At 40.2% G+C, this 25,926-nt stretch overlaps 4 protein-coding genes across 11 annotated transcripts; 2 read left to right on the top strand and 2 right to left on the bottom strand.

Moving 5' to 3' along the window:
* The first annotated feature begins 1,804 nt into the window (after window positions 1–1,804).
* LOC115745737 (mitochondrial substrate carrier family protein E) lies at window positions 1,805–5,518 on the top strand. Its single transcript, XM_030681307.2, has 9 exons — window positions 1,805–2,012; window positions 2,612–2,727; window positions 2,923–2,980; window positions 3,068–3,217; window positions 3,448–3,658; window positions 3,944–3,989; window positions 4,159–4,279; window positions 4,381–4,453; window positions 5,034–5,518. Exons 1-9 carry the CDS (start codon window positions 1,931–1,933, stop codon window positions 5,263–5,265), a joined length of 1,089 nt encoding a protein of 362 aa, XP_030537167.1. The 5' UTR covers window positions 1,805–1,930; the 3' UTR covers window positions 5,266–5,518.
* Window positions 5,519–7,975: 2,457 nt separating this feature from the next.
* Window positions 7,976–10,790, top strand: LOC115742771 (DNAJ protein JJJ1 homolog). 2 transcript variants are annotated; one of them, XM_030677281.2, is made up of 4 exons: window positions 7,976–9,653; window positions 9,693–9,881; window positions 10,182–10,240; window positions 10,338–10,790. In XM_030677281.2, the coding sequence occupies exons 1-4, from the start codon at window positions 8,151–8,153 to the stop codon at window positions 10,396–10,398; spliced, it is 1,812 nt and encodes a 603-aa protein (XP_030533141.1). In that variant the 5' UTR covers window positions 7,976–8,150; the 3' UTR covers window positions 10,399–10,790. The 2 variants fall into 2 exon arrangements, with proteins under 2 accessions (XP_030533141.1, XP_030533126.1); XM_030677266.2 differs by having other exon boundaries at window positions 7,976–9,881.
* Window positions 10,791–13,925: 3,135 nt separating this feature from the next.
* Window positions 13,926–16,222, bottom strand: LOC115742765 (putative pentatricopeptide repeat-containing protein At1g17630). The gene has a single exon (XM_030677253.2). The coding sequence runs from the start codon at window positions 16,213–16,215 to the stop codon at window positions 14,032–14,034; it is 2,184 nt and encodes a 727-aa protein (XP_030533113.1). The 5' UTR covers window positions 16,216–16,222; the 3' UTR covers window positions 13,926–14,031.
* A 141-nt stretch (window positions 16,223–16,363) lies between these two features.
* LOC115742731 lies at window positions 16,364–24,396 on the bottom strand. 7 transcript variants are annotated; one of them, XM_030677190.2, is made up of 9 exons: window positions 24,290–24,396; window positions 23,358–23,440; window positions 22,462–22,877; window positions 21,645–21,836; window positions 20,061–20,184; window positions 18,976–19,209; window positions 18,740–18,864; window positions 17,430–17,722; window positions 16,364–17,343 (listed from the first exon to the last, which is right to left on the bottom strand). In XM_030677190.2, the coding sequence occupies exons 1-9, from the start codon at window positions 24,305–24,307 to the stop codon at window positions 16,573–16,575; spliced, it is 2,256 nt and encodes a 751-aa protein (XP_030533050.1). In that variant the 5' UTR covers window positions 24,308–24,396; the 3' UTR covers window positions 16,364–16,572. The 7 variants fall into 7 exon arrangements, with proteins under 7 accessions (XP_030533050.1, XP_048136013.1, XP_048136011.1 ...); XM_048280056.1 differs by lacking the exon at window positions 24,290–24,396 and adding an exon at window positions 24,023–24,208 and having other exon boundaries at window positions 23,393–23,440; XM_048280054.1 differs by lacking the exon at window positions 24,290–24,396 and adding an exon at window positions 24,023–24,208.
* Between the last annotated feature and the right edge of the window lie 1,530 nt (window positions 24,397–25,926).

Here is a 25,926-nt window from a genome sequence, read left to right on the forward strand (position 1 = left end):
TAATTTTTAATTGGTGATAATCTTGAGTGCAAAAAATATAATTTTTTTTAAAAGTTTTGTTCGGTCGGGATTCAAAATTGACAGCTGAATATTATTAATATTATTAAATAGGTTTTGTTAATATATTTAGCAAGATTTTTAATTACCATACATTATTTCTGTATTACATAAATTAAGGGCATGTTTGATAACTCGATTAAGTTCTGAAAAATTCAATGTCAATTATATTAAGCTTATTTGATAACCTTAAATTTAATGGACTTAAGTCAACCCTTTATATCGTAAGTAAATGAGGGGTTACTTAATCTTTCTAATATAATAAAATAATAATTCACGTAATTAGAATCTTGCTGAATATATTGGTAAAATTCTACCGATAATAGACTTTTTCAATGTTCTGTAAGAGACTAATAATAATCAAATATCGATTTATTATGACCAAATTAAATGAATATTATATTTAAGATTATCAAATAAGTTCAAACTCATTAAGTGTTCAATTTCAAGTTTTCGGCACTCAATTGGATTATCAAAACGGCCCAAGTCGATGTAGATCAATGTATGATTTGATTGATAAATACCCGATTCTATTCTAACCGAGTCGGCTAGGTTGGTTCTAGGATGAGTTAGTTCCCAGTTTGTGGAGTCGACATCTAGCCCACCTAGTCTTGGAATCGGCAATGATATCTTTTCTTTTCTTAAATTCCCTACAAGAATGCAAGTGTCGCATAGTTTAAACTAGTATACGAGTGATATTGATAAAATTAATTAATAGCTTAGCATTAAAGCTGGGTGCGTTGGGTTCGGCTTTGGAATTGGGTTTTGGGAAAATGTAAATACATTTAGTTTAAGAGGCTTTGGGAAAATGAAGATGGCGTTTGCTAAAAAAATGCATTGAAAATAAATTTTGGGCCAACTAGTGTTTGGCAAAAAAAAAAATTGCAACGGGGGTTTTTCCTATAATATTTTTTCAAATAAGAAATAGAAAAAGGAAAAAATAAAAATCAAACCCTAGCTAAGTGTGTTGGTGGCCTTCGGCCTTCACTCATCGGGGGCCTGGCGATCCTCGGCGATGGCCGTCTAGGCAATGCGATGCCCGCCGACGCGATCTATGACCGACGAACGCTTCTCAAGCTCTTACCCACCCTTGGTATGTGGATTGCTGTCGAAAAATTTATCGATAAGCATTTGTTTTCATGTTTTCTCGTGGACATTCCTCCAATTCAATCATATTAAAAATGGAGCTATTACATATGCCTTCTTGTGGTCTTCAAACCCCGAAGAGACTTTTGTTTCGCAATCACCTGAAAATTTGATTGGTTCAAGGTTTAAAGAGGATATTCAAAACAGGGAAGCAAAAACATCGCATTTAGTTAAAATGAAACCGTCGTCACATCACGGACAATATTGAAGCCTATCATAATACATTTCGAGTCGTGTCTCGCATAATTGGCAAGGTTAATGAGGTATTTGCCAATTCACGAGTCTATCTACATAAGCCAAACATCCATATTCATGACCACTTCAATTTAAAAGTTGCATAAGTTTATTTACATCGTGCGGTAGACGCGAATTGACTGCTGGTATCTCATCGAGTGCGATCGTACCGACACTAATACATAAAAGATCGGCAAATCTCATTGGGCTTAGCAGTGGGCTTTCGAGAGGACGCTTTAAGCGATGTCTTAGCAAACATTCAGCTTTTCCGGCCCAGCCTACAATAGCTGTCGTTTTCGATCCAAAGCCGCCAAAACGGCAGTGCGCTCCTCGCGCTTCCCATCCCGGGGTCTGGGGCCTGCAACGACCTGTCGTTTTCGTTGAAACTGGGAAACGGCCTCATCTCACGCTGCAGCTTTGAAGCTTAAAAATTGGCGGAAAAACGCTTAAACCCACAAGAACCCTAAAGTTGCAGAGTGCTACCGCGACTTCAATGGCGGATCGCAGCTCAAGTCCGAACGGGGGGCAACATGCAGCTCAGCCTTCGGCCGCTGCTGATCACCACCATTTCTTCGGTGAGCCATTTTCGATCGTCAACTCCCTGCGTGCTTTTGCTTTTTGGAAACAAGAAATCATTGCTACAAGATGTTTCGTACATCGTAGTTTGATCTAGATGAACCGAGGCTTCGATTTCGTTACATCGTACTCTGCTGGGAAGGTGCGTACTGTCGGTGAAATTCTCGCGGCAGCTTTCGAGTTGATGGGAATGTTATGTGTGGGAGTCGTTGATCAACACAAGCTGAGCTGAAGTTATTTGTTTTTATTTTTCCTCCCAAAAAACGAGCAGAGTGAGATGGGTTAAGGTTTGTTTACTTCGTGAAGTAGCATGTGAGCAAGAAGGTTCTCTTCATGTTGATTTCCGACTCCGTCTTAATCAGGTGTTGTCGTGACCAAGTTCAATCCATGTGGATTGTAGTTAATCTACTGTTGGAAGCATGAAAATTGATTAGTTCATTGGTAAATTAATTCAGCAGGCCCCACATCTGGATAATTGATCGTCAGTTTCCATGGTCTCTGTTGGGGATAAGTTATTGAGGCGTCTATCAGTTCTCTGCATGCTTTTTCGGTGAACTTATGAAGTGTCTGAAGGTTGATTTTCATTTTTGGGGCACAGTTTGGAGGGAGTTCTTGTGGGGTGCTGCTGCTGGTGCTTTTGGCGAAGGAATGATGCACCCAGTTGATACGGTCAAGACACGGATTCAAAGTCAGGCAATTCTCGGTGGGAGTCAGGTACAAGCACAAACTATTGTGTTGCGTTTGTAGCATGTATTACTTAATGCTGCAGCTTCACCTAAAACCAGTGTAACATGGTTGAAAAAGAAGTGTCCCTGAGTTGTTATTGAGTGTCTCACTTGGTCCTCCCTGCTTTGCTTGCCGATCAATGATTTGTAATACATGGATGCATGTGGATGCAATTTTTATCAGAATCAAAAGAGTGTACTCCAGATGGTCCGTTCAGTGTGGTCTGCAGACGGATTCAGGGGTACAACTTTCTTCTTGTGTTTTTTAGTACCTTTGATCATGTATACTTTATGCATTGCTCATGGAATGTACTTTATATTCACTGTAGGGTTTTATAGAGGTATAGCGCCTGGAGTAACTGGATCTCTTGCGACTGGAGCAACGTATTTTGGTTTCATAGAATCCACCAAGAAGTGGATTGAAGTATCAAATCCTGATCTTGGGGGGCACTGGTCTCATTTTATTGCTGGAGCACTTGGTATACTATGCTGGACTCCTGCAAACTTTCGGCTTAACCAAGCAATGTGCATCTCTCATTTGATTTCTCCCATTTGGATGTAAATGTCTTATATGTGTGATTAGCAACTTATGCAACCAATGCATGATGCATGTAAAATTTGGTGAAACCCTCTGGATTTCAATTGGTTTGATCAATGACTGTCATATCCCTGAGGGCTAAAAAATCCAATCAAATTCTTTGCATTTCAGGAGATACCCTGGGTTCTTTTGTATACGTTCCATGTGAAGTCATGAAGCAGCGTATGCAGGTCCAAGGCACCAAATTGTCATGGAGATCAGTGGTCCAGAAAGACAGAGTTACCTTGAAATCTAATGCCCCTATGTATGGCTATTATAATGGAATGTTTCAGGCTGGCTCTTTAATATGGAAGGAGCAAGGATTTAGGGGACTTTACGCGGGGTAACTGTTACAGTCAAACTTCCTAGGTTCTTGTGGGCAGTATACGTTTATTAGATTTAGTTTGTATAAACAATCAACATTACGCATGAAATGCACACTGCATGCGCAGACAATTAAAGGAGAGAGGGAGAGGGAGGAACTCGCCCCCTTTTCTTTTGGTAAAAACACTTCAATGCTGAGAAACTGTTATAAATGAAATGTTCAAAAGTTTTAGGTACTTTTGTGTACTTGTTATTTCTAGCCATTGCAATACCGAGAATCACCGCCTTTTCTATGCTTTTGCAGATACTGGTCCACACTTGCTAGGGATGTTCCATTTGCCGGTCTTATGGTATATTAATAAAATAAATGGATTCTCTTTTCTATTGCCCAATCCACTTTTATCCATGCTTTCTTCCCTTGATATTTGCTTTCGTGCTCCCACTACTACACTTGAAGATAATTAAGCACACTGATTTTTTTTTGGTGTGTCATCCAGTTACTAGTTTACATCTTTGCAGGTCATGTTTTATGAGGCGCTTAAAGACATGATGGAGTACAGCAAGCAGATGTGGGTATCAGATTCAAATTTCCATCTTAGCAGTTCAGTGGAAGGACTTATGTTAGGTGGATTAGCTGGTGGTATGTACATGCTCATGCATTGTAGTGTTTCGTTAGATTTTTATTGTTACTAAAATCCTTGTGCGCCATAAGATCAATCTAAGGCTCTTTAATGCATTCAGGTTTTAGTGCTTATCTTACTACTCCTTTGGATGTCATCAAGACAAGGTTGCAAGTGCAAGGATCAGCGGCAAGGTAACCTGTTGCTATTATGTTTAGAGATGCATAGCTTTTGTATTGATGCAAAAACCATATTGTAGATGTTTCATCACTCTCTTAAAGCTTTCAAGACTCTGCCTCTGCCTCATCCTGTCTGTTCTGCCTCTCTTACACACTAGCCAGCACTATTATTGGCGCTTCTGAATTAGTTTGCTTGAGTGCACAGATCATCCATTCTACAAGTCTTCTGATCTGTGCCACATAGGTAGTTGTGTTAGATCTTTGGAGTTTTCATTGTCCGAAGTGTCTACTAGTTAATATTGTTCGGTGTTGATTGCCATCTGGTTATAACTTATTATAGGGGTGGCAATTTCATGCAATGTGCTAGAAAGTATGATATGAGGCATATTGCCAGAAAATAGAACTTGCAAATGTTTCATCGTGACAAAAGGGTGGTTCCGGTAATTCCATTGTGTAGTTAAGATCTTCATCGTAGTCATCCTGTACGCTAGGTCATAAATTTGTTCCGGAGGGATAATTCATCCTCCATGGTTTTCCTTAAATCAAGTGAACTGAGAATCACGATGGAGAGAGTTCTAATGGCTTCTTGTCTCAGGTACAATGGCTGGTTCGATGCAATCCGTAGCATATGGCGGGTAGAGGGTGCAAAGGGAATGTTCCGCGGTAGCGTGCCAAGGATCACTTGGTACATTCCAGCCTCCGCACTCACATTTATGGCTGTTGAATTTCTGAGAGACCATTTTAATGAAGAACTGGACAGCAATAACGTGCAAGAAGTTTCCACTCTGTCGATAGACAAAACTGGGTCTTTGACAGAAGTGGCTTAGTGACCATGAATCTTCCATACCGATTGTATGGAGAAGATGGGGCATTGTCTTTACCATGTTCTACCATTTTTTAAGATCCATGAAGCTGAACCTTACCGTGGAAATAGAGCTGGAAAAACTGAAATACCGACATCCTCGCTCTTGCCTTTGGTGAAAGATCGAGTTTTTGAGTGTAGACCTCAAAGAGGCAAAGAGCAGCGAGGGAGAAATTTTTTCGACTGAAGGGCTTGCCCAAGCCAAATACTCATAGAGATGTCATGAAACCATTAGAATCTCTTTAGTGGAAGATTCATTTGTAAAAGCTTAGTCCTTGAAGTATCATTAAACATTCAATCTAATCTTCAAATTTTCAATTCATTCAAATCTAGTCTCTCAACTTTTCATATCAAAGTCAAATTAGTTCTTCAGTATTATTCGAACATTTTCATAATTGCATTGTTGCTGTATTTTAAATTATATCTTAATTTCAACCCATTCCCTAAATAAGCAAAAAATATGCGATCTTTTTATTACTTTTTTAGCTTTTTTGGTCTTTATAAATCTTACTATGGTTCTATTTGAGTACATCTTAACTTATGATATCTATAATGATAAAAATGTAACCTCGTTTAGAGTCATATAAATAAGTGTTCTCATAATAAATTTTATGACGATTTTAATATAAATATAGATTTCTCGTACTTATGTTGATCAATCTTGTTTATAATCTTTTAGATAAGTAAAATTTGCAAGTTTTTATACTTCGCATTTTCTTGAGTATATTTAGCTTAATTTGTAAATTAGGAACTTAAAATAGTACCAATATTAACCCCGATAAAATTCTAATTGGGATTATTTTTTTACTATTATGGAGGTCATAAGCTAAAATATACCTAAATGGATCTATTGTAATACTTATGAAGACGACAAGGTCAATAAAAAAAGTAATAAAAAGATAGACATGTTTTGTTGGTTGAGGAAATGGATTGAAATGAAAAGATGTTATAAAATTTGGGTAATATCGTAATCACGAATTTTTACAATATTAATATTGTAATCGTGAATTTTTTTAATTATTTATGGTAAACTAAGGGATTTGATTGAATAAATCGACAGTTTAAGAATTGGATTGAACATTGAAAAATAAGTGAAGGACCACGTTGAATAAGTTAAAGTCTAAACATAATATTGCACAATGTGCCAAAGGTTATGAGCTATTTGTGTCACTTTAAAAAAAAAAAAGAGAGAAAAAAAAGAAGCACCAAGCTAGGCATGTTTAATCCTGGACAAAACGACCATGGCATTTTTGTGATTAGGCAAATGATACTAATAGTTCTTAAATTTAGACATAGTATGTAATGCCATCCTTAGGCTTCAATTCGTTCAATTTGATCCTTGGATTATTGCTAAATATTTAATGTAAATCTCATACTTTTAATTTGTTCAATACAATCCCTTGACTTTCCAAAAAATTTAATTAAGTAATTTGGTATTATTCATAAAATTGATAATTCTAAGATTGCCCATATTTCAGAACATCTTTTCATTGCAATCCATTTCCTCAACCAATAAAATATGTCTATCTTTTTATTAATTTTTTTTTTTACATTTTTGTTCTTTTCCATTTAAGTATATTTTAGCTTATTATATATATAATAGTAAAAGTGGATAATTTAGAATGTGTGTCGAGTTGATACTTGCTATTTTAAGCCTAGTGTTTTCATAAGGATATCTAAAAAGGGTATTAATTTGTCTATGCATATCGGTACTTATTTTGATATAAATCTTGTTCCTCATTTTTTAGAAAACAAGAAGCACAAAAGATTGCAAACTTCGTCAATCTAAAAATAGAAAAATCCGAAACAAGATTTTCATTATCGAAAAAGTTATCTATGTAAAAGATAAGGAACACGGTTTAGATTAAAGTGAGTAGAGTACATATAGGCAAATTAATATCATTTTTCAGATATATGAAAATATTTAGACACGAAATAATAAGAACATATCACTCCGACACAACTCTAAATGAGTTTCTCCCTTACTATTGTTATTGATCATTAGCTAAAAACTTACTTGAATGGAACTCTTGTAGTGTTTAGAAAGACCCCAAAGGTAAAAAGGTACTAAAAAGAAATTATAATTTTTACCGGCTTAGGAAAATGATCGAAATTAAATAATAAATATATATGTTTTTTTGGCAAAAATTTCAAACCGCATACACTCATGTTGCATTTCCCTTAAACTCATTTCTAGGTCACAAAAAATCCTAAATCAACATACATGTGCTACGTCTATCCAAAACTAATTTTCATGTTACGAAAAATCTCAAATTAGTATAATTGTGTCATATTTACTAGAAATTATTATACTTATGATAATTCGAGGTAAGCACAACACGAATGCATCAAATAGGGATTTTTTTTTTTTTTTGACTTGATTTGAAAAGTTTTATGATATTAACCCAAAAATATATTGTAAAATTTGAGAAAATAGTCTAATCGTGAAACTTGTGAATAGTGCAAAGGAAAATTTTGACTTTATTATGAGAAATTGAGAGACTAAATTGAACAAATTGAAATTGGAGGATTATATTGAACATAGAATAACTCAAGGATCATATTGGAAGAATTTAAAAATCGAAGGATGATATTGTAAATTGGCTCTAAATATAAGGGCTGTTAGTGTGAAATTCCTCCTGCAATTTGAAGCTTGAAAAATTACAAGTTCTTCCTCCCGTTGAATCCTCCACGGCGCTTGCGGAATCTGCATAAACCCTAGTCGAAGAAATCGACAAGATCATCGTGTTGATTTCTCCACTACATCCGTTTTCTTCGTTGAATCTGTGTCCTCGGAGAATTTCTCTTTCGAATTCCTGACGAGAAAAGGCGGCGGCGGCGGCGGCGGCGATGGCAGCGGACAAGCGGTGCCACTACGAGGTCCTCGGCCTGTCGCGCGACTGCACTGCCGATGAAATCCGCGCCGCCTACAGGAAGCTCGCCCTCCAACGCCATCCGGACAAGCTCGTCCAGTCTGGCTTGTCCCAGGAGGAAGCCACCGCTCAGTTCCAAGAGCTCGCTCACGCCTACGAGGTCCTCTCCGATCCCAAGGAGCGCGCCTGGTACGATTCCCACCGCTCGCAAATCTTGTTCTCCGATCGCAGTAGCTCGGCGTCGAATTCGCCTGTCCCGAATCTGTTCTCGTATTTCTCGAATACCGTGTTCTCTGGGTATTCCGATTCGGGGAAGGGATTTTATAAGGTGTATGCGGATGTGTTTGAAAAGATTTACGCCAATGAGATCAGTTACGCGAGGAAGATGGGGTTGGGGCTCGATTCGGTGAGGGAAGCGCCGCTAATGGGCAATCTGGAGAGTCCGTACACGCAGGTGACGGCGTTTTATAATTACTGGTTAGGTTTTTGCACGGTGATGGATTTCATGTGGGTGGACATGTATGATGCTGCGGCAGGCGTGAACAGGAAGTCGAGGAGAGTGATGGAGGAGGAGAACAAGAAGCTCAGGAAGAAGGCGAAGAGGGAATTTAATGAGACTGTGAGGGGTTTGGCAGAGTTTGTGAAGAAGAGGGATAAGAGAGTGGTTGATATGACGGTGAAGAGGAATATGGAGAATGAGAAGAGGAGGGAGGAGGAGAGGGAGAGGAAGAAGCGGTTGGAGAGGGAGAGGATGGAGAGGGCAAAGGCGTACGAGGAGCCAGAGTGGGCGAGGGTTGAGGAGGAAGCAGGCGAAGAAGGAGGGTCTTTAGGGGAAGAGGAAGATGGAGAGAGGAGTCAGGAGAAAGAGCTTTATTGCGTCGCGTGCGGGAAAAAGTTTAAGAGCGAGAAGCAGTGGGAGAATCACGAGAAGTCAAAAAAGCATAAGGAGAAGGTCGCCGCATTGAAGGAGTCATTTGTTGAGGATGATGGTGATGATGAGGAGGAGAACGAGGATGCTGAGGCGATACGAGTTGAGGACGATGGTGTGTTGGAGATAGGAGAGAGGATGAGGGATGATTTGAAAATTAAGGAGGAACAAAAAGATCAGATTCAGGATGCAGGTGAGATGAGTGAGGAAGAGAGGTTCTTCGATGTTGATGAAAGCAACAAGGAAGAAGGGACTAAGGAGATGGAAGGACCTTCTCACAATGATGACGACGACGACGAACTCGATGAAATGAGTCTTCTTGAGGCAATGTTGTCCGGGCGCAAGAATAGAAGGAAAATGGCTGCAATGCAGGAAGAGCTTAGAGCGTCTTCCAAAGTCGATGCCCAAAATGGTGAAGAAGAATTCATGGAGTATGATAACAGGAAAAGCACCAGAAGGAATCGTGGGGCTAAGAACGAGAGGTTCAGAAAGAACAATGGAGAAGATGCAGATACTAATAGCAAAGCTAATGATCAGAGTGATAGAACAAATACCAATAGCAAAGCTAATGATCAGAATGATAGAACAAACGGAGATGATGGTACGGTCGTGGATGGCTCGGCTTGCGAGTTTCCTCACAAAAAAGATGAAAGCGAAGCTATGGGAGGCAATGGAATGGCGAAAACTCAAACTCTAAACCAACCTTCCGATAGAAAGAGGATGGGAAAGAAAGATCTGATCGCTAAATCAAGTAATGCACCTAAAGGGAGGAAAGCCAAGGTAAGTTCACTTGTTGTCATTTTGCTCGATACCCTTCCATTGAAGTTACGCATCATTTCATATCAGCATATCTTTTCCTAGGTAGAGGAGTTTTGCAAATTCATTGGTCTAGAAAAACATTTGGTAATTTTGCGAGTGATAGACCAGAAAAAGAGGGTTTCTGGTGTGCCGGTGCCTTTGCCCTCAGTCTTGGCTTTCCTTTCTCTATATCCTTGCTTTGCTCCTGGAGTTAGATGTCCATAATCTTGTTTTAGAGCTTGCTCGAATTTTCCATAATGTTGGATTCACATGTTGATGCAGGCATCAGCGAAGAATTCTGACAATTTTTGTGAGACCTGTGGGAAGGAATTTGAGTCCAGGTAAATAAACTTGTATTGTCATTTGATCAGCATGGTTCCTAGTCCTTGCTATTCTTCCTTTTATTGATTTTTTTTCCCGTTGTGTTGCGATAACCAGGAACAAATTGCACAAGCATTTGGGAGAGACAGGCCACGCTTCGCTGAAATTCCGAAGATGAAATACTCGATTCAGTTTTGCTTCATTGAACCATTCCTGAAGCTAGTGACAATGCCTTTGCAGGCCTCCATTTGTACCCATTTTGTTGTTTCTTTACATAGGTTTAATTTAAAAGGGCAGAAAATACTTGAAGAAGGCACAGGATCCTGATTTTTATGCCGACTTTAGGCTTAGACATCATTTCAAGTGCATGTGGGGCTTGCTATTTGAAGTCCCCGTCCTAATTTATGATATGCTCCGAAGGAGCAAAGCATGTACAATTTCATTTTGCTGGTGTGCGTAAACATTATGGTCAGTGTCAGTCTCTGACTATGACTTCGATGGTACCACGATCCTTTCTCTGAGGTGAAATAAAAGCTATACACATCGCACTTATGGTTGACACTGATCTAACTTTGAGTTCTCATAAATATAGTTCGCCGCTTCGTTGTTGGGTTCTCACCATCTCCATGTGGTGGAGAGCGTTCAATCCGGGGCGACCAATGCTAAGTGTCTCGACCGGAGTATTGACGAGGAAACTTTGGAACTCACAGCCCCTGAACGATGTAGAATTGGTTTTGGGACAACTACTTTTCATAACTTTAACTGCGGCCCAATTTCTAAGTCTCCACTGAATGAGGCGGGGATCATTATCTTTACAAATGGGAAATTATTAGCATAACAGCTGAGAGATGTTTGCTGAATTTCCAAAGCCCGCGAGAAGTCAGGAAGGTGTTGGTTGCTGGTTTCCTCGTGTTCGACCAAAAGCAACCTGGCTCCAAATAATCAACTCGTGTTCTCCTGGTTCTTCAAACCTTGGGCTAATTCCTGAGGTGGTTCGTCTAATTCAGCTAGCTCCGGAGGATTGACTTCTGAACGGTGCGCCAATCAAGCGGCGACAGCTCTCTTCTCTCAGCAAATGTGACTCGCAGTGCAATCTCAATCGCGTAACATGAGGTCTCTGCAACCTTCGATAAGATGGCTCTCAGGATTGCTCAGCCGCGGAGCCTCTTCAAACCATTCAATGCCATGTAAGAGTCCGACACCACCAGAACCTGCCTGTGGCCTCTGTCCCAAACCAACTTCGAACCTTGACGAATAGCCCACAAGTTTGCAGTCAAATTACTCCACTTAAGTCTTCACAACACTTATTTCCCCGAAGAGGAATGCACCCGTTCTGCCGGCTCCAGCGGAACCCGAGTTTCCCCTGGAGATCGCACTGCTCAAGCCAATGTTGAGATGACCATTATTTGAGTGGTCTGCAACAGAGAGGTGGATGGACATGGAGCTCCTCATGCAAATTTTTGACAATCAAGTCGCAGCGAAGAAAATTCAAAGCATCACAGACTGTAAGCAACCGCATTCAAGTCTATCGAAGCAAAGGTTGATATTCGACAAAGAATACGAGACGTGCCATATTGTAGGATTTGTGTGCAAGCAAGCATGCATATTACCAACTAGCTTAAAGATAGGATCTCAAAATTTGCTGGCACGTTTATCTTTTTTATGATCCCGTGGTAGCCATTTAGACTAGTCAAGAAGTTATGTAACTCGTTTATTAGGCATTAACTAGAGTTCTCAGCCATGAATGAACTCATCAATCAGGCAGCACTTCTCAGGATTCATGTCAATCGCATGCTACAACATGCTCAAAGAGTAAGTTTCAAGTACGGCTCGAAAATATTTCCTCAGAGCTTCATGAGAATTCATGCGACATGGTAAGCAGCGGGAGACTAGTAGCAGTAGATAATATATCTGTAAGACACAAAAAGCTTCCATGGCAGAAGGAGAATCAGAAAAGATCCCATGCCCAGTGCCCACCATTAGGGTAGAACCAAAATTGGCTCTGCCTACCAGCCACCCCACATGAGAGACTACCGATCAAAGGGCCAGCAGAACTGGGTTCCTCAATCCGCCTGATCAAACCTGCCTAAGCTCGAAAATTTCTATTCTAAACTGTAGAGCTATTTGAATATTGTTCTTAAACTGGATGGACTGTAGAGAAAGTGTTGCCCCACCTCAGGCTTGGCTTGATTAAAAATGCTGGGCCTCACAACAAAGTTGAGCTGAGAGCCTGAGGCACAACCTCACCCTCCGTGAAGATATTTCCTTCTTTAAAGCCTTCCCAGGTCAGGCCTGAACTTGGTGAGCCCTCCAAGCATGTTTTATTTCATACAGTCCTCCAGCATAGCAGTGCAATGCAATATTGTAGATGTAACAAGTCACTCCAGGCCATACGCGATGTGGCAGCATGGAATTCCACCCAATAACAATTCAAATTTCAACACACATTTCACATTCATGAATGTGATAATCATAGTTTTATGCAGGTTAAAAGCAATAATCTTTCTGATGCAGAAGCAAAGGGAAAACAGAACAGGATGACAGCAGTGTACAATAATGGGATATTTTCTTCCGTCTCTTGCTACTAGCTAGCTTAATGTGGGTTTCAGCCATTCTCTTTCCCAACATTAGTAGTTTCACACTCCATAGATCCTCAACACCTGCAAAATCTTATAATTGCCCCAATGTTCCCCATCAGTTATGTGATGAGATTGTGAAGATAATTGGCAAGATATTACATGGAACGGGGCTGGGGGACTGGCGTATTGCGAGGAAGAGGTGGAGACATCCTTTCTAACAACTCTTGGGTGACCAATGGAATTCTCCATGAAAAAGAGCAAAATGGAAACTCATGCCTTGCTCTCTACTGAGTTGAATCATACATTGCTTTCTTAAGATGCAGTTGAAGCCCTGCACGATAATATGAATCAAGCCAGTCACTTATGGAACTTCTGAGCTTCTCAATCCTACAATTTTCCTCCTTTAGATGTAAACCAACTTCTATGTGCCTGCTAAGTATAAACATTGGTCGAATCATTGACAATATCGCTAAAAACTCGAATAATTGCTTGTGTCTATTCACATGCATCCACTGTGTTCATTACACTGCAAATTCTTTTTCTCTGTGAAGACTCTCCTCCACATTTCCAATTACCCTGGATCCTAGAATTAGAACGTCTCTTTTTTCTGTAGTCTCCCTTTATGTTTTCTATTAGATTCTTCTCTGACCCAATTTACAACTAACCATAACTGGAGTTCCCGCAACTTATTCACTGGAAAGTGAACATGGCAATTAGACTAGTTGCAGACAGATAACCACATTATCCTCCCACTTTCTGGATTCTGGGCCAACTTCAATTGGCTGAAAAGTGTCAATTCTTCAAGAAACCATGTCTTCATGCAAGATGATGTACCTGATCACATTAGTTGATCACATGACATAACCTCAACAATCCTTTCATCAGCGTTGCAGGTGATTAGAAATATAGAACCTCTCGTAATAAACATAAGTATATTAAAGAGTGTCGGAGAAAGTAAAAAAAAAGAAAAGTACGCAGAAATATGGCTGAAACTTTCAATTAGATTTGAAGGGTCAATGACAGTGACATCACATGCGACTAAAACAGTATGCACAGAAAGCTTGATACAGCAAAACCTATCCACAACGTAATCCTGCCAAGTCATGAGAAGCATCTAAACAATGAGCACCTTTTTTATCATCTTCCAGTGACTCCAGAGAATTAACAATAATCTATTGGCCATATGGGTGAAGAAATTAGCAATTCCATGAACAGAGACTAATTGATTCTTCTCAGCTGCTTGTCTTTAGTAATATCGCAGGTATAATGTCTTCAGTTTCCATTTGAAGTGTCAATTCTTCAAGGACACCATAAACATTCTCCATACCCAACTGCAAGGCCCTCCCAGACGAAAACATATGGAACTTATTACTCAACTCAATCCAACTCTGGCCTGGAACTTTCTTCAAACCCTTCTCCTTGGCAGAAATCCGCAGTCTTGCAGAATCATCCCACTGGCCATTTGCAGCATAAATGTTGGAGAGAAGCATATAGCTTCCCGTAGTTTCCAAATTCTGACTGAAAACGTGTGAGGCTGTTGCCTCCGCAAAATCTGTGTCTGTATACATCCTACAAGCACTAAGAAGAGCTCCCCAAACACAAGCATTAGGCGTCAATGGCATGGCTTTTACTACCTCTGTAGCTTCCTGCAAGGAACCAGATCGGCTCAACAGATCAACTAGACATGCATAGTGTTCCATCTGTGGCTCAATTCCAAACTCTTTAGTCATTCGATCATAAAGTTTACGACCCTCAACAAGAAGCCCTGCATGACTACAAGCAGAAAGAACAGCAACAAAAGTGACCTTATCTGGCTCCATTCCAGCTTCAAGCATGCCATCAAAATATCTCAATGCATCTTTACCTAAACCGTGCATTCCACACCCTGCAATCATCGAGTTCCAAGAGATTAAGTCCTTCACTTCAAGTTTCTTGAACACCAGGCTCCCCTCATTGAGGCATCCACATCTCATATACATTGTGATCAAGCTGTTTGCCACCAAGAGGTTATGATTCATCAATGCCCGAACCACATGACCGTGGACTTCCCGACCCAGGTTGAGTGCCGACAACTCTACACAAACTGACAATACACTAGAGACTGTTATGGCATTGCCCCCGATTTTAGCAAGCTGCATTTGTCTATAGAGTTCCAAAGACTCTCTCCCTCTCCCTGCAGAAGCAAATGCATCGATGATGGCGCTCCAACTTATTACATTGGGCCTTGCCAATGAACAACCGTCGGATTTCTTGAGCTGGGAGAATATTTCAAAAGCCTCGTCGCATAAACCAGACTCTGCATACGATGTAATTAGAGCATTCCAACTGACTATGTTCTTGGATTCCATTACAAAGAACAATTGACTAGCATCTTTTAATTGTCTTTGCTTCCCGTATGCACGTACTAATGAATTATTCACAATCAAATAAGCTTCAAAACCAACTTTTATAACAAGTCCGTGAATTGCTTTCACCATGTGGAGTGCAACCATATTAGAACAAACAGATAAAACCACAGCTAGTGCTTCAGCACCAGGACCAATTCCTCTCATTCTCATCGAACCAAATAACTCCACAGTTTCAACATGGCGGCCACTTCTGGCATGACTCGACAACAATGATGTCCATGTAACTACATTTGGCTCCACCCCTTCAGACTCCATGTGCCGAAACATCTCAAGAGCCCCATCACAGTCGAATTTCAATGCAAAGCCCGAAATCATCGTGTTCCATGAAATACAGCTCCTAGCATCCATTCTATCAAACAGCTGAAGCGCGATGCCCATTTGCCCATGCTTTGCGTACATACCCATCAATCCGTTCACCACGTGCAAATTATTATGCAAGCCCATTTGCAAAACGTGACAATGAACATTCCTGCTCCAGATTGAGCTACCCATTTCGGCACAACCTCTCGTCACCAAAGGAAAAGTGAACCCATCACCCAAAACTCCGAGTTTTCTCATCTCAACATATAGCTCCAAAGCTTCTTCATGACCCCCGTTAGAGGTATAAGCTCTCAAGATCGAGTTCCACAAAAGCAAATTAGACTTACACTCCACGGGCGCTTTATCAAACACTTTGCGGGCACCGTCAAGAAGTCCGAACCGGGCGTAGATCGATACCAGCCGAGCCGCCAAGAACGCGGAATCAGCAGTGCCAGCAACGATGATGCCTGCATGGATACGTCCTGGTTGTTCAGCCGAATAGCATTGTTGAAGGAGATGATCGAAGAAATCGAGGAGGTCATTGCGGGTGGAGGAGGATGAATGCGAGCAGGGTTGAGTTCGTTCGTGAGAGAGAGAAGAGAAAAGGCGGTGACTGGTGAAGTCCAATTCGAGCGTGAGACGAGCTCTGGAGAAGAGTTTCAAGCGGGGAGAAGAAAGCATGAAGCACGATAATGGCCCTTGCTTCATGTACGAACCTAATCCAATCGACTCAACCCATTGAACACAACACAAAAAGCCGCGATTGCCCAAGTCAAAATTTGCATTTTGCTTTCATCTTCATATATCACTTCGAATTGATTTTGGACAACAAAATTCATGAACGACGTAGAAATGGTTTTGGACAACAAAATTCATATTCCTAAGCCTCCACTGAATGAGGGGATGATCAGTGTATCTACAACTGAAATCAGCTATGCAATACCTAGGCCTATACAAAAAGCTCAGAGAGTGCTTGGTAATTTCCTAAGCGTAGAGAAGGGAGGGAGGTGTTTGTTAATAGCTTCCGTGTGTGCTCTTCAGCCGAAGCAATCCAGGGCCAAACAATCAACTTGGCGGGGGGATCCCATTGTCCTGGTTGTTCAAAATACGAGCTAATTCCTGTGGTGGGTCGTCTAATACAGTTAGAACCTCTTCTGAACGGTGGTCCGCCAACCAAGCGGCGGCGGCGTTCTTTTCTCGGCTTATGTGATCCAAGGTGCAATCCCAATCGCGTGACACCAGGTCTCTGCAACCTTGGATAAGATCAATGTTAGGATCGCTTGCCCGCGGAGCCGTCTTCAAACACTTCAATGCCGCGGAAGAGTCCGATACCACCAGAACCTGCCTGTAGCCTCTGTCCCAAACTAACTTCAAACCTTGAAAGACAGCCCACAAGTCTGCCGCCAAGCTACTCCACTTGCCCAGATCAAGGCTATAACCCAAAACCCACGTCCCAGATGAGGTGTGCACTGTTCCACCAGCTCCAGCAGAACTTGCGTTTCCCCTGGAGATTCCACTGGTGTTCAGCTTGACCCTATCCCCAAGGGAGCAGCCTAGTTCCGGCGCACCAACCTCTATATCAGGTTTCTCTATCTTAGGTGGTAGTTTCAGACTCCTTTCGACAACGTCATGCTCATCTAATGTGATCTCTCGGGCTTCAACTTTCACTTGCTGATTTGATTGTTTTGGGGCTTCCACTCCACTGGAAAAATCAACCCGTTCAGAACCTGTATCTTCTCCTTTGACGTTAAATGCGGGGCAGCATGTGGTTTCAACGAGTCGTGAACAGGTATAATTAGCTGCCACAGGAGCCACGACCACATCTTGGGCATCTTCCTACCAGAAGAGTATCCCATGTAGTTAAGCATTATGATTCCGAGAGCAATCACTAAATGAAGTTTGTTTCAGCAAAGTACTTTCACCTGAAAGCTCTCTGCAAAGTCTGTCCCAGGCAAAGCAATCTCATCTATGGTTCCTTCCTCACGGCTTGTACTGCCCCCCTTGGAAGAATTCCTCGAGAGGTCATCAATTCCAGTGATACCGTCAATTGCACTGCTCTTGTCACTATTGGAATGACCATTATTCGAGTGGTCCACAAGCGGAAGAGGTGGATGGACATCAAGCTCCTCATGCAAACTTTTACAATCAAGAGTACTCTTAGCACTGCGGAAGATTCCCCACAGGAAGTATTCACTTTGCAACCCCACAATAAACACTACAAAAATCAGAAAACATGAAGTCGCATCAGATAAAATTCGAAGCATCACATACTGTGAGCAACCGCATTGAAGTCTGTCAAAACAAAGGATGATCTGTGACAAAGAACACGAGGTTGCCGCTGTGTAGGGTCTGTAGCAAGCATGCATGTGGCAGAATACCTAACTAGCTTCCAAATAGGATCTCAAAATCTGCTAACACGTTTTGTCATTTTATTCATCATGCAGAGGCCATTTGGCCATCAGGAAGTTGTGTAATTACAATATCATAAAATGAATGACATAACTCGTCGATTAGACAGAACCTCAGCTCTCATCCATGGTGGAACCCGTAGATCAGGCAGACTCCTTGAAATTCATGTCAATCACGTGCTACAATAGCATCGTGAATGGCTACAGGAGAATGGAAGAGCTCTACCGCATACTATATCAACAGCACCATTCATACTAGCAAATTATTGCCTACGTTTAAGACATGTGCATCTAGCCATGTTGCAGTAGCAGACATGTAAGAGTTTTTGTTTCTTTCTATGGACCAGGTGGGGAAAAAGGAAAACCACACTAGGTGGAACATGCACAATAAAATCACAGGAAAGAGCCGCCAAAACCGACAAGTAACCTAAACTTGAGCAGCTTCACTGATCTCAGAGCCTTGTCAAGATTATTGAGGTAAAGTACAGGGAGCCACATGTACCTACTAATAGAAACGTATACATTCTCTGAACTCCAACTTCACACTAATCTAGTTGGAAGTCTCAGGAACTAAAGCATGTGTTTCCATTTCCATCAATGTCAAGCATTGATATTTCATAACTACGGCTTCGTACAAAAGGATTTGTCTTAAAATTATTCATTCTCAAGTATGCCAAAGTAAAAACTCTTCTCGCATTACTGTCAACAGTAGAGCATTGAAAAAGAATGCCCAAGAAGAAAAAATAGATGAAAATCCCAATTAAAATACCATGCAGCATATTTGCAGAAGGATTTAAAATGAAGGAAAGGAAACCGGAACTCACAATGTGAATCCACAAGTAATTCTTTTGATGTAAATAGCAGCAACTCAGCACCATTGACAAGGCCTCTCATTGCATACTCCTGGCTAACCATGAGTTGAACAAGGGCAGAATAGTTCACGATGTACCTACAAGTTATGATAAATATTTACAGAACGAGCTGCCTCACATCCAAAATGAAATACCAAGCACTAATTCATTAAGTGGTTTTTTCCAATAAACAAAGTGGTTGAACTAACCTATCAGCAGTATCAGCAGGATAAAAGTACAATCCAATGTCGTCGATATCAGGACCTTCACTTTGAAATATGTTTGTCAAAATAGGGGTCAGAGGGATCGGCTCCATACGAATCTCCATAGGCATATGCCGTGAAAGCTCATATGCTTTCCTACGAACACTGCATGGAGGATGCGCACGGAACGAATAGCTGCTATCATTGGGGATAGCATCACCAGGAAATTTCAACCTTCCGCTGGAGAACAGAGAATGCCCAAGTTAAATTACATGAGATAATTCAAACTTTAAAATGCTCAATGTGTTCACCTAATTCAATACATAATCCAAGAAAAAATTCACTTGCTTTCATCAAGGATCCAAGACTATATATTCACTAGCAACATTCGCCCAAGAAATTCTCTATCTATCCATAGGATGATCTTTCCCTAAGCTTAAAGAATAAGTTTCAAGCACAGCACAATATACATCCTCAGACCTATATGAGTATTCATGTGACATCGTAAGCAGGGGAGAATAGTAGCAGTAGATAACATATCTGCAACGCACAAAAAGTTTCCATGGCAAAAGGAGAACCAGAAAAGCTATGACGTGCAGAAAACAAATGCAAACTGTGTTTGCCCTGTTGGTGAGGACTATCAGCACCACCTGCTTGGAGGCGCCCAAGTTGCTTGCCATATTGGTGAAAGGGTGCAAGAGGTAGAGATCCTACTTAGTTATTCAAAGATAACAGCAAAAAATGTCGACACTTACAGATTGAGTGATCCAACCAGCCATTCCATAAACTTGAGCTATTGTTTCATATCCATTCAAGTTTGGACATTTTTCTCAAACTGCTTTCTACTGAGAAATATGTGGATGATCCTTATCAACCATACAAACCCTCTCTTCAAAAGGCATGACTCTTGGATCTCACCTTATTTATCCCTAATTGTCCAACTTTGAGGTTGTAACAAGTCTCATAAATGTGCCTTTCTCCATACAACATTGAAAGTCCCAGGATCAAATTCATCAATAACATTTCCTCCAAATTGTTATGTATCCAACATAAATGGATTTTCAACAAATCAAGTAAAATTGATTGCTCACCTCCATGTTGCAGATAGAGCAGGAAGATAAGGCCGGCACACTTCAAGTTTAGGTAGAATATAGTGCAAGAACCTAGTCTCCTCAAAAGAATAACCAGATTCTGCGACAGCATCATTGTCGCCTCCTACACAACACGAAGCAGAAGTTGATATAATGGTCTGCAAAATGATCTAATGCAAGGACCTGGAGAAAATAATTATTTCCACATTACACACTACTAGGCATTGCCTAGTCAAAATAGCAAGATTACAATAATTAGAAAACCATTTGCATGATGAATGTAAACACCAACTGGACACCTACTAACTGTTATTTCTAGAGAGGAGATAAATCCTCCAAAAGTTCAAACAGAAAACCGATGTCTGGCTGGATGGTAACAAGTTATCACAAGAGATAAATCAAAGACACATCAATCGCTGGTCACACCTGGAGAAAAACAATCATCACATTAAAAATGGAGGGAAAAAAAAAAGAGATAATCCCTGTCTTAAGGTTGAAAAGGTAATCTAGGACACAAACTTGGTCAAGTAAATAAAATATGAAGAGCAAAACAAGTCATCCCTTTACTTCATATAGAAAAGTGCCTGTTAAATCAATTTTCCAGTCTCGTCGAAGATCAAATTTATGCTTTCAATCTACCACAAATGTCATAGCCTTAACCATAAAACTAACAAGTGAAAAGAACAAAGGACAAGAAACACTAGAGACTCTGAATTTTTTACCATAAATAAGGCGTGAGACAAATAAACTCGACTGTCCACCTAAAAAATTCCTACCATTACCATCTAGGTTATGACAACCGTGATATCTCAAGAAAGCATATCCTTAAAGTTTTTTTTTTTTTTTTTTGGGTAAAGTAAGCTGTATATTAACTTTCCAAAAGCGCTGCATATCCTTAAAGTTTTTCATCCCTGTTATATCATAAAATCCAGTTGCAACCGCAAGAAGTGTCTAAACTAGACATAGTTACTTCTGTATAAAAGAAAGGAGATAAGCCAACAGATTATAAAAGTTGATGATAAGAAACATTTAGTATTAATGTTGAAAAAACGGACTCGAGAAGTATTGAGATCTTATCTGGCAAGGTAAATAAATATCTTAAGCATACGCCTTGAAAGCATGCTACATCTTTTAAAAGATCCAATAAACCCTATACATCCAAGTCACCAAGAGAGTAACTTTCATTTAAGAGTATGCTTTAAATTTACTTTAGCTTTGTGAAATATTTCATCAGGAAATGACCCCATCCCTTCAATCTCATCCATCGACTCTCTCCAATATGACGTGGCAACCTCTCTAAAAATAAATTAAAGATGTCAGTTTCCAACTTAATTTAGAGAATACGAATCGATAGTAATAAATTAGCAGCATTTACAGAGTCCATGAGGATAAATTAGAGGATGTATCATCTTCCCTAAAGTTTTCACATAGAAGTGTCCTTCCAAGCCGTTGAGATTACAACCACGATAAAACAGATAAGTCCCTTTCTGTCACAAAATCCCACATCTTCATTGATAGTTAAGAGAAAAGGCAGACAAGGTGGCTTCAAATTGAACAAAAGACAGATCACTGTTGCTTCCTTGCCTGATTCATCAATGGGTTGAAAACATCTAGATTGTGAAATGGGTGACGCACTCATCATAGATTCTTCCTTTGCCCAAATGGATGCATCCTTTTCATATAAGAGTCCATTAATATCCATTGACTGCTCCTCACCGACATGCTTCTCTGGCTGCTTAACAAGATCCTTCTTTCCTGAAATAGAGTTCATCCCATCTATCAAGTGCAAAAGCAGTTTTTCAGAAAAGAGATGAAGCTGCCAAAGAAGTGTCTGAACTCAACAGCAACAAAAGATATCGATTCAGCCAGCTTTATCATCATGAATTATGGAGCTTGGCATTTACGATTTGTCCAATACTATTGAAAACCAGATGTGTCTAATATCTGCTCGAGTGACTTGACGCTATGCATGTAAACCATACATTATGCAAGACGACTAACACCAACTGGATATCGATAATGCGTATGATGGCAGCATTACCCATGAATGGAAATGTTAAGTTACCATATATAATCTGTACCTTCTCTAATAACTCAAGCTTTTAAGAAAAAGGTTGCGCATTCAACTTTGTATGAATCTGCTACAGTCTTGAGAACAATAATTTAAAATTTTTGTCATGTAAGTCACAGATGCACTTACAAAAATATTACAGATTGCAATTACTTATTCAGTGAAAGACAAGCAAAACTTTAGATGCCTCACTCTCCTGTCAGACTGCTCCATAAGCATTTAAGCTAAAGATATCATTTCCTCAAACTGGGAATATTCTAACCACCACTGAATTTGGTGAACGAGTTGCCATATACTATTGACATAGTAATTTGAAAATAAGGTCGTCACCTTTCAGTGCTTTTGCTGCTGAGATTTCACGCTGCTGATTAATTGATGAACCTATCATCAAGCTTCGACTTTTGAATGGATGTTGGCAACCTGAAGATACTAAATGACTATTGCTTTTTGCCCTCACAGGGGACTTTGAAGTAAAGACCTTGGACTTCAATGGATTCTTCCGCGATGATAACTTGATGACTTCTTCGGTTGAAAGACACATGACTTTGCAGGGTTTGGCAGTTCTTTGCCTTTTCGGATTAGCTTGACTCCCAAAATTATCTGGAATTTCTCTGGTCGATGATGGGACCATCACACTGGATTCTTCTTGCAAAGGGGAAATTGTCAAATTCGCACAGTCGGTAGATTGGCAGATTTCACAATACCAAACTTCAGGGACTTCAGAACAAAATTGTGCCGTGCAGTAACTGGACTCAAGAAATATGAGAACAAACAAAATAAATACCATAACATTTTTCATTGGCAGGAATGTTCGAGCTAGATGTGATTGGGAGATTGTGAGGAAAGAAGAAGCAAGTCAATTTGATAAGAGTTCATAGTCAACAATTATGTGCCCTTAAGAAAGAAAACGGGATGACATCATAACAAGTAACAAGAAGACAAGAAATCAGTCCAGGTTGTTGTTCAACTCAGACAAAGACCACTGGTGCTCATAATGAGGAATACTTCAGTTTCCATATGATTAAATGTCCGACTCACGTTCTCCTGACTTAACTGAAAAGAAAGAATCTGTCTTCACTGGTAAGTCAGAATATGATTGAAACATATCAGCAGCTTGATTTCCAATTATTAAAATATTCAGAGATGTCACTTGACAATGAACCAGGTTTTCTGGCAAAATGCAAACGTTGGAGTTGGACAGATCGAATTAGGGAGAGAGATCATACACATGTTGCTGAGAAGGACAACTTGAGCACTTTAACAGTAACTCAGCATATCCAAAATCACCACATATATCACAAGGATCATCCTGCGATAAAAGAGATTTGATCACAAGGAAATTTCCTTGCAAAAACATGAAATTCAAGAAGACAACAGCGCAATCAACAATTCACAGAACACATAGCCCCACCATTTTACAAGTAGATTCGTGTGTCAGCTACGAGAGTTGAAAATGGCAAGAAAACACAAGTGTCCGAGGACAACTGAAAAATGAAAACTGGTCAAAAGATGCACTCAGCTTGTGCGATCGAATTTTCACACTATCTGTGTGCAGAGTATAGCTCCAACAATCACACGTCAAACCCAATAGAAAACAAAAACAAAACCAAGAACGAAGACCAAAAACACCCCAAACTGAAAACGGGAATCAGCGAGAACTCAAGCAGATACTAATGCAAGATCGACCCATCATTTAATCCTGCTCGTGACAATGTTTCTCGTCAGCTACTGTGTCCCAGAAAGCAAAGGGCAAAAAAGTCGCACACGTCAGAGAATAGTCACAGTTCGATCGCTTTCATCTCGACCAAACATCAAAACACACAGCCCCACCACTAAAACCACTGAAAAGAAAAGACTCGTCTCCTACGCCATGCTACACAGAAGAGGATACCATCACTCTTGCCTCAGCTGCTCCTAAGCGGAAGCAAAAAGGGACCAGGCAAACGCCAGCAACCAGAACTAGCGGCGGCACGACACGTCAGGCGACACCGACAAGAGCCGCCCGTCGACGTCGCCGCTCAAACGCCTTTGACGAAGCGCAAACGTCAAAGTTGCCTTTTTTGCGACACTACCGATCAAAATGCCAACAAAAATAGGGAAAGGGCAAATGGGACGAAATGCATCGTGTGAGATTAGGGTTTCCGGGAGAAGGTTTTACCCGGTAATCCATCTCCATTCTCCTCTGCGTGTTCTTCGCGAGCTGGGATTTTTATACGGAGAGACGCTTCAGAGAGAGAGAGAGCGAAGAGCAAAAATGGTGCATGCCTTGGGCTTGTGAGAAGGATATAGAAATAGAATTGCGGGGAATAACCGTCTGCTACAGTGCCCACGGTTGGGGCATCGCTCGGTCATCCGGTTTGGCTGATGAGGTCTCGATGAGATTGAGCCACGTGGGACTGTGAGCTTCGATCGACGGCTCGATTCTATGGGTCTTTCCGGGGATCATCTCGTTTGCGGTGGGACGCGCTGCAGAAGATTCTCACTCCCTTCATGTCATGGTCGTCGGTCCTTTCCTTCCATGCAGAGATTATAATGTCCATCAGCACCATCGCGCAAGAAGGGTGACGTGATAGTACCAAATAAAGCAAAATAATAAAAAAAAAATTAAGAAAGCCATAGTAGACAATTTTAGGATACGTGCATAAAAAATTTTAAAACTTATAGCGAAAATTTAATTGAGTCTTAAAACTCATAAAAAAATATGATTAAATTTGAAAAATCCATTAAATTGATGCAATCGAGTTCTTCGGTTATTTTCGTCTACTTTAGACTAATGAAAAATGCTAACGTGATACTTTTTAATATTTTTTCTCTCCTGCATTTCGATGACGTGGCTTAATTTGAGGTTAAAATAAGTCGTTTTGGTTCAAATATGATCTGTAATATAGTTTTTACTTAAATCAAATTTAAAAAGTACTAGAAAGAAGAAGAAGAAGAAGTTCATATCAGGTGACGAGGGCTACTTGCCGCCTCAGCGATAATGGGAAAATGGTAAGCAGGGCAATTTGATTTTTACTAAATAATATATATTAAAAGTTAAATTGGGACCAAAGTGATGTTATTTTGTACTTGTCTTTCTTATTTTCGCCATGTCGGCGTCACATAGGAAAGAGAAAGTAATAAAAAAAATACCGCGTCAGTATTTTATGTTAACCAAATTGGACAAAATTAGCGAAAGAATTCATTTCACCAATTTGGTAAGTTTTAAGATTTGATTGCACTTAGAATACTCAATTGGACTTTCATAACAAGTTTTAGGATTTTCGGCGAACATATCCCTTTTCGGATAGGATTTTGCTAACATAATGATTTTTGGGTGACTCTAAGACTAAAGAATATTGTGAGCCACAATTTTTTGAAGGAGTTGTGTCACGCCTCGATTCCCAGGCCCGCAACAACCATATCAAGTCGCCTTAGGTCATAAAAGGACGACGTTCTAAGCACATTATCGACCCATTATTTTTATCTTTTTGTTAAGCGCATGCGGAATGTGCCACTTCGTCGGACAACTTTAAACAACGGGGATATAATAGTAGGCTATCAAATCACACAACAGAAAAAGATTACTTTCATCTATTTATCTCGTAGACCTTAAGAAGCACGTATACACACAAGCTTTGCCTCAAAGCCACTTCCTAAGACCAAACAAAGATACCAGGTTGGGGTCGGGGTTAACACTACTTCAAGCTACTACAAAAGAGACCAATATTCACGTCCTCCACTCGGATTCAATAAATCGTTACTCCATAACTAAGGACATAAAAAATGATTAACAATAACGAGTGATATAAAATC

Source organism: Rhodamnia argentea, chromosome 6, assembly GCF_020921035.1.
Source record: "Rhodamnia argentea isolate NSW1041297 chromosome 6, ASM2092103v1, whole genome shotgun sequence".
Taxonomy (NCBI): Eukaryota; Viridiplantae; Streptophyta; class Magnoliopsida; order Myrtales; family Myrtaceae; genus Rhodamnia; species Rhodamnia argentea.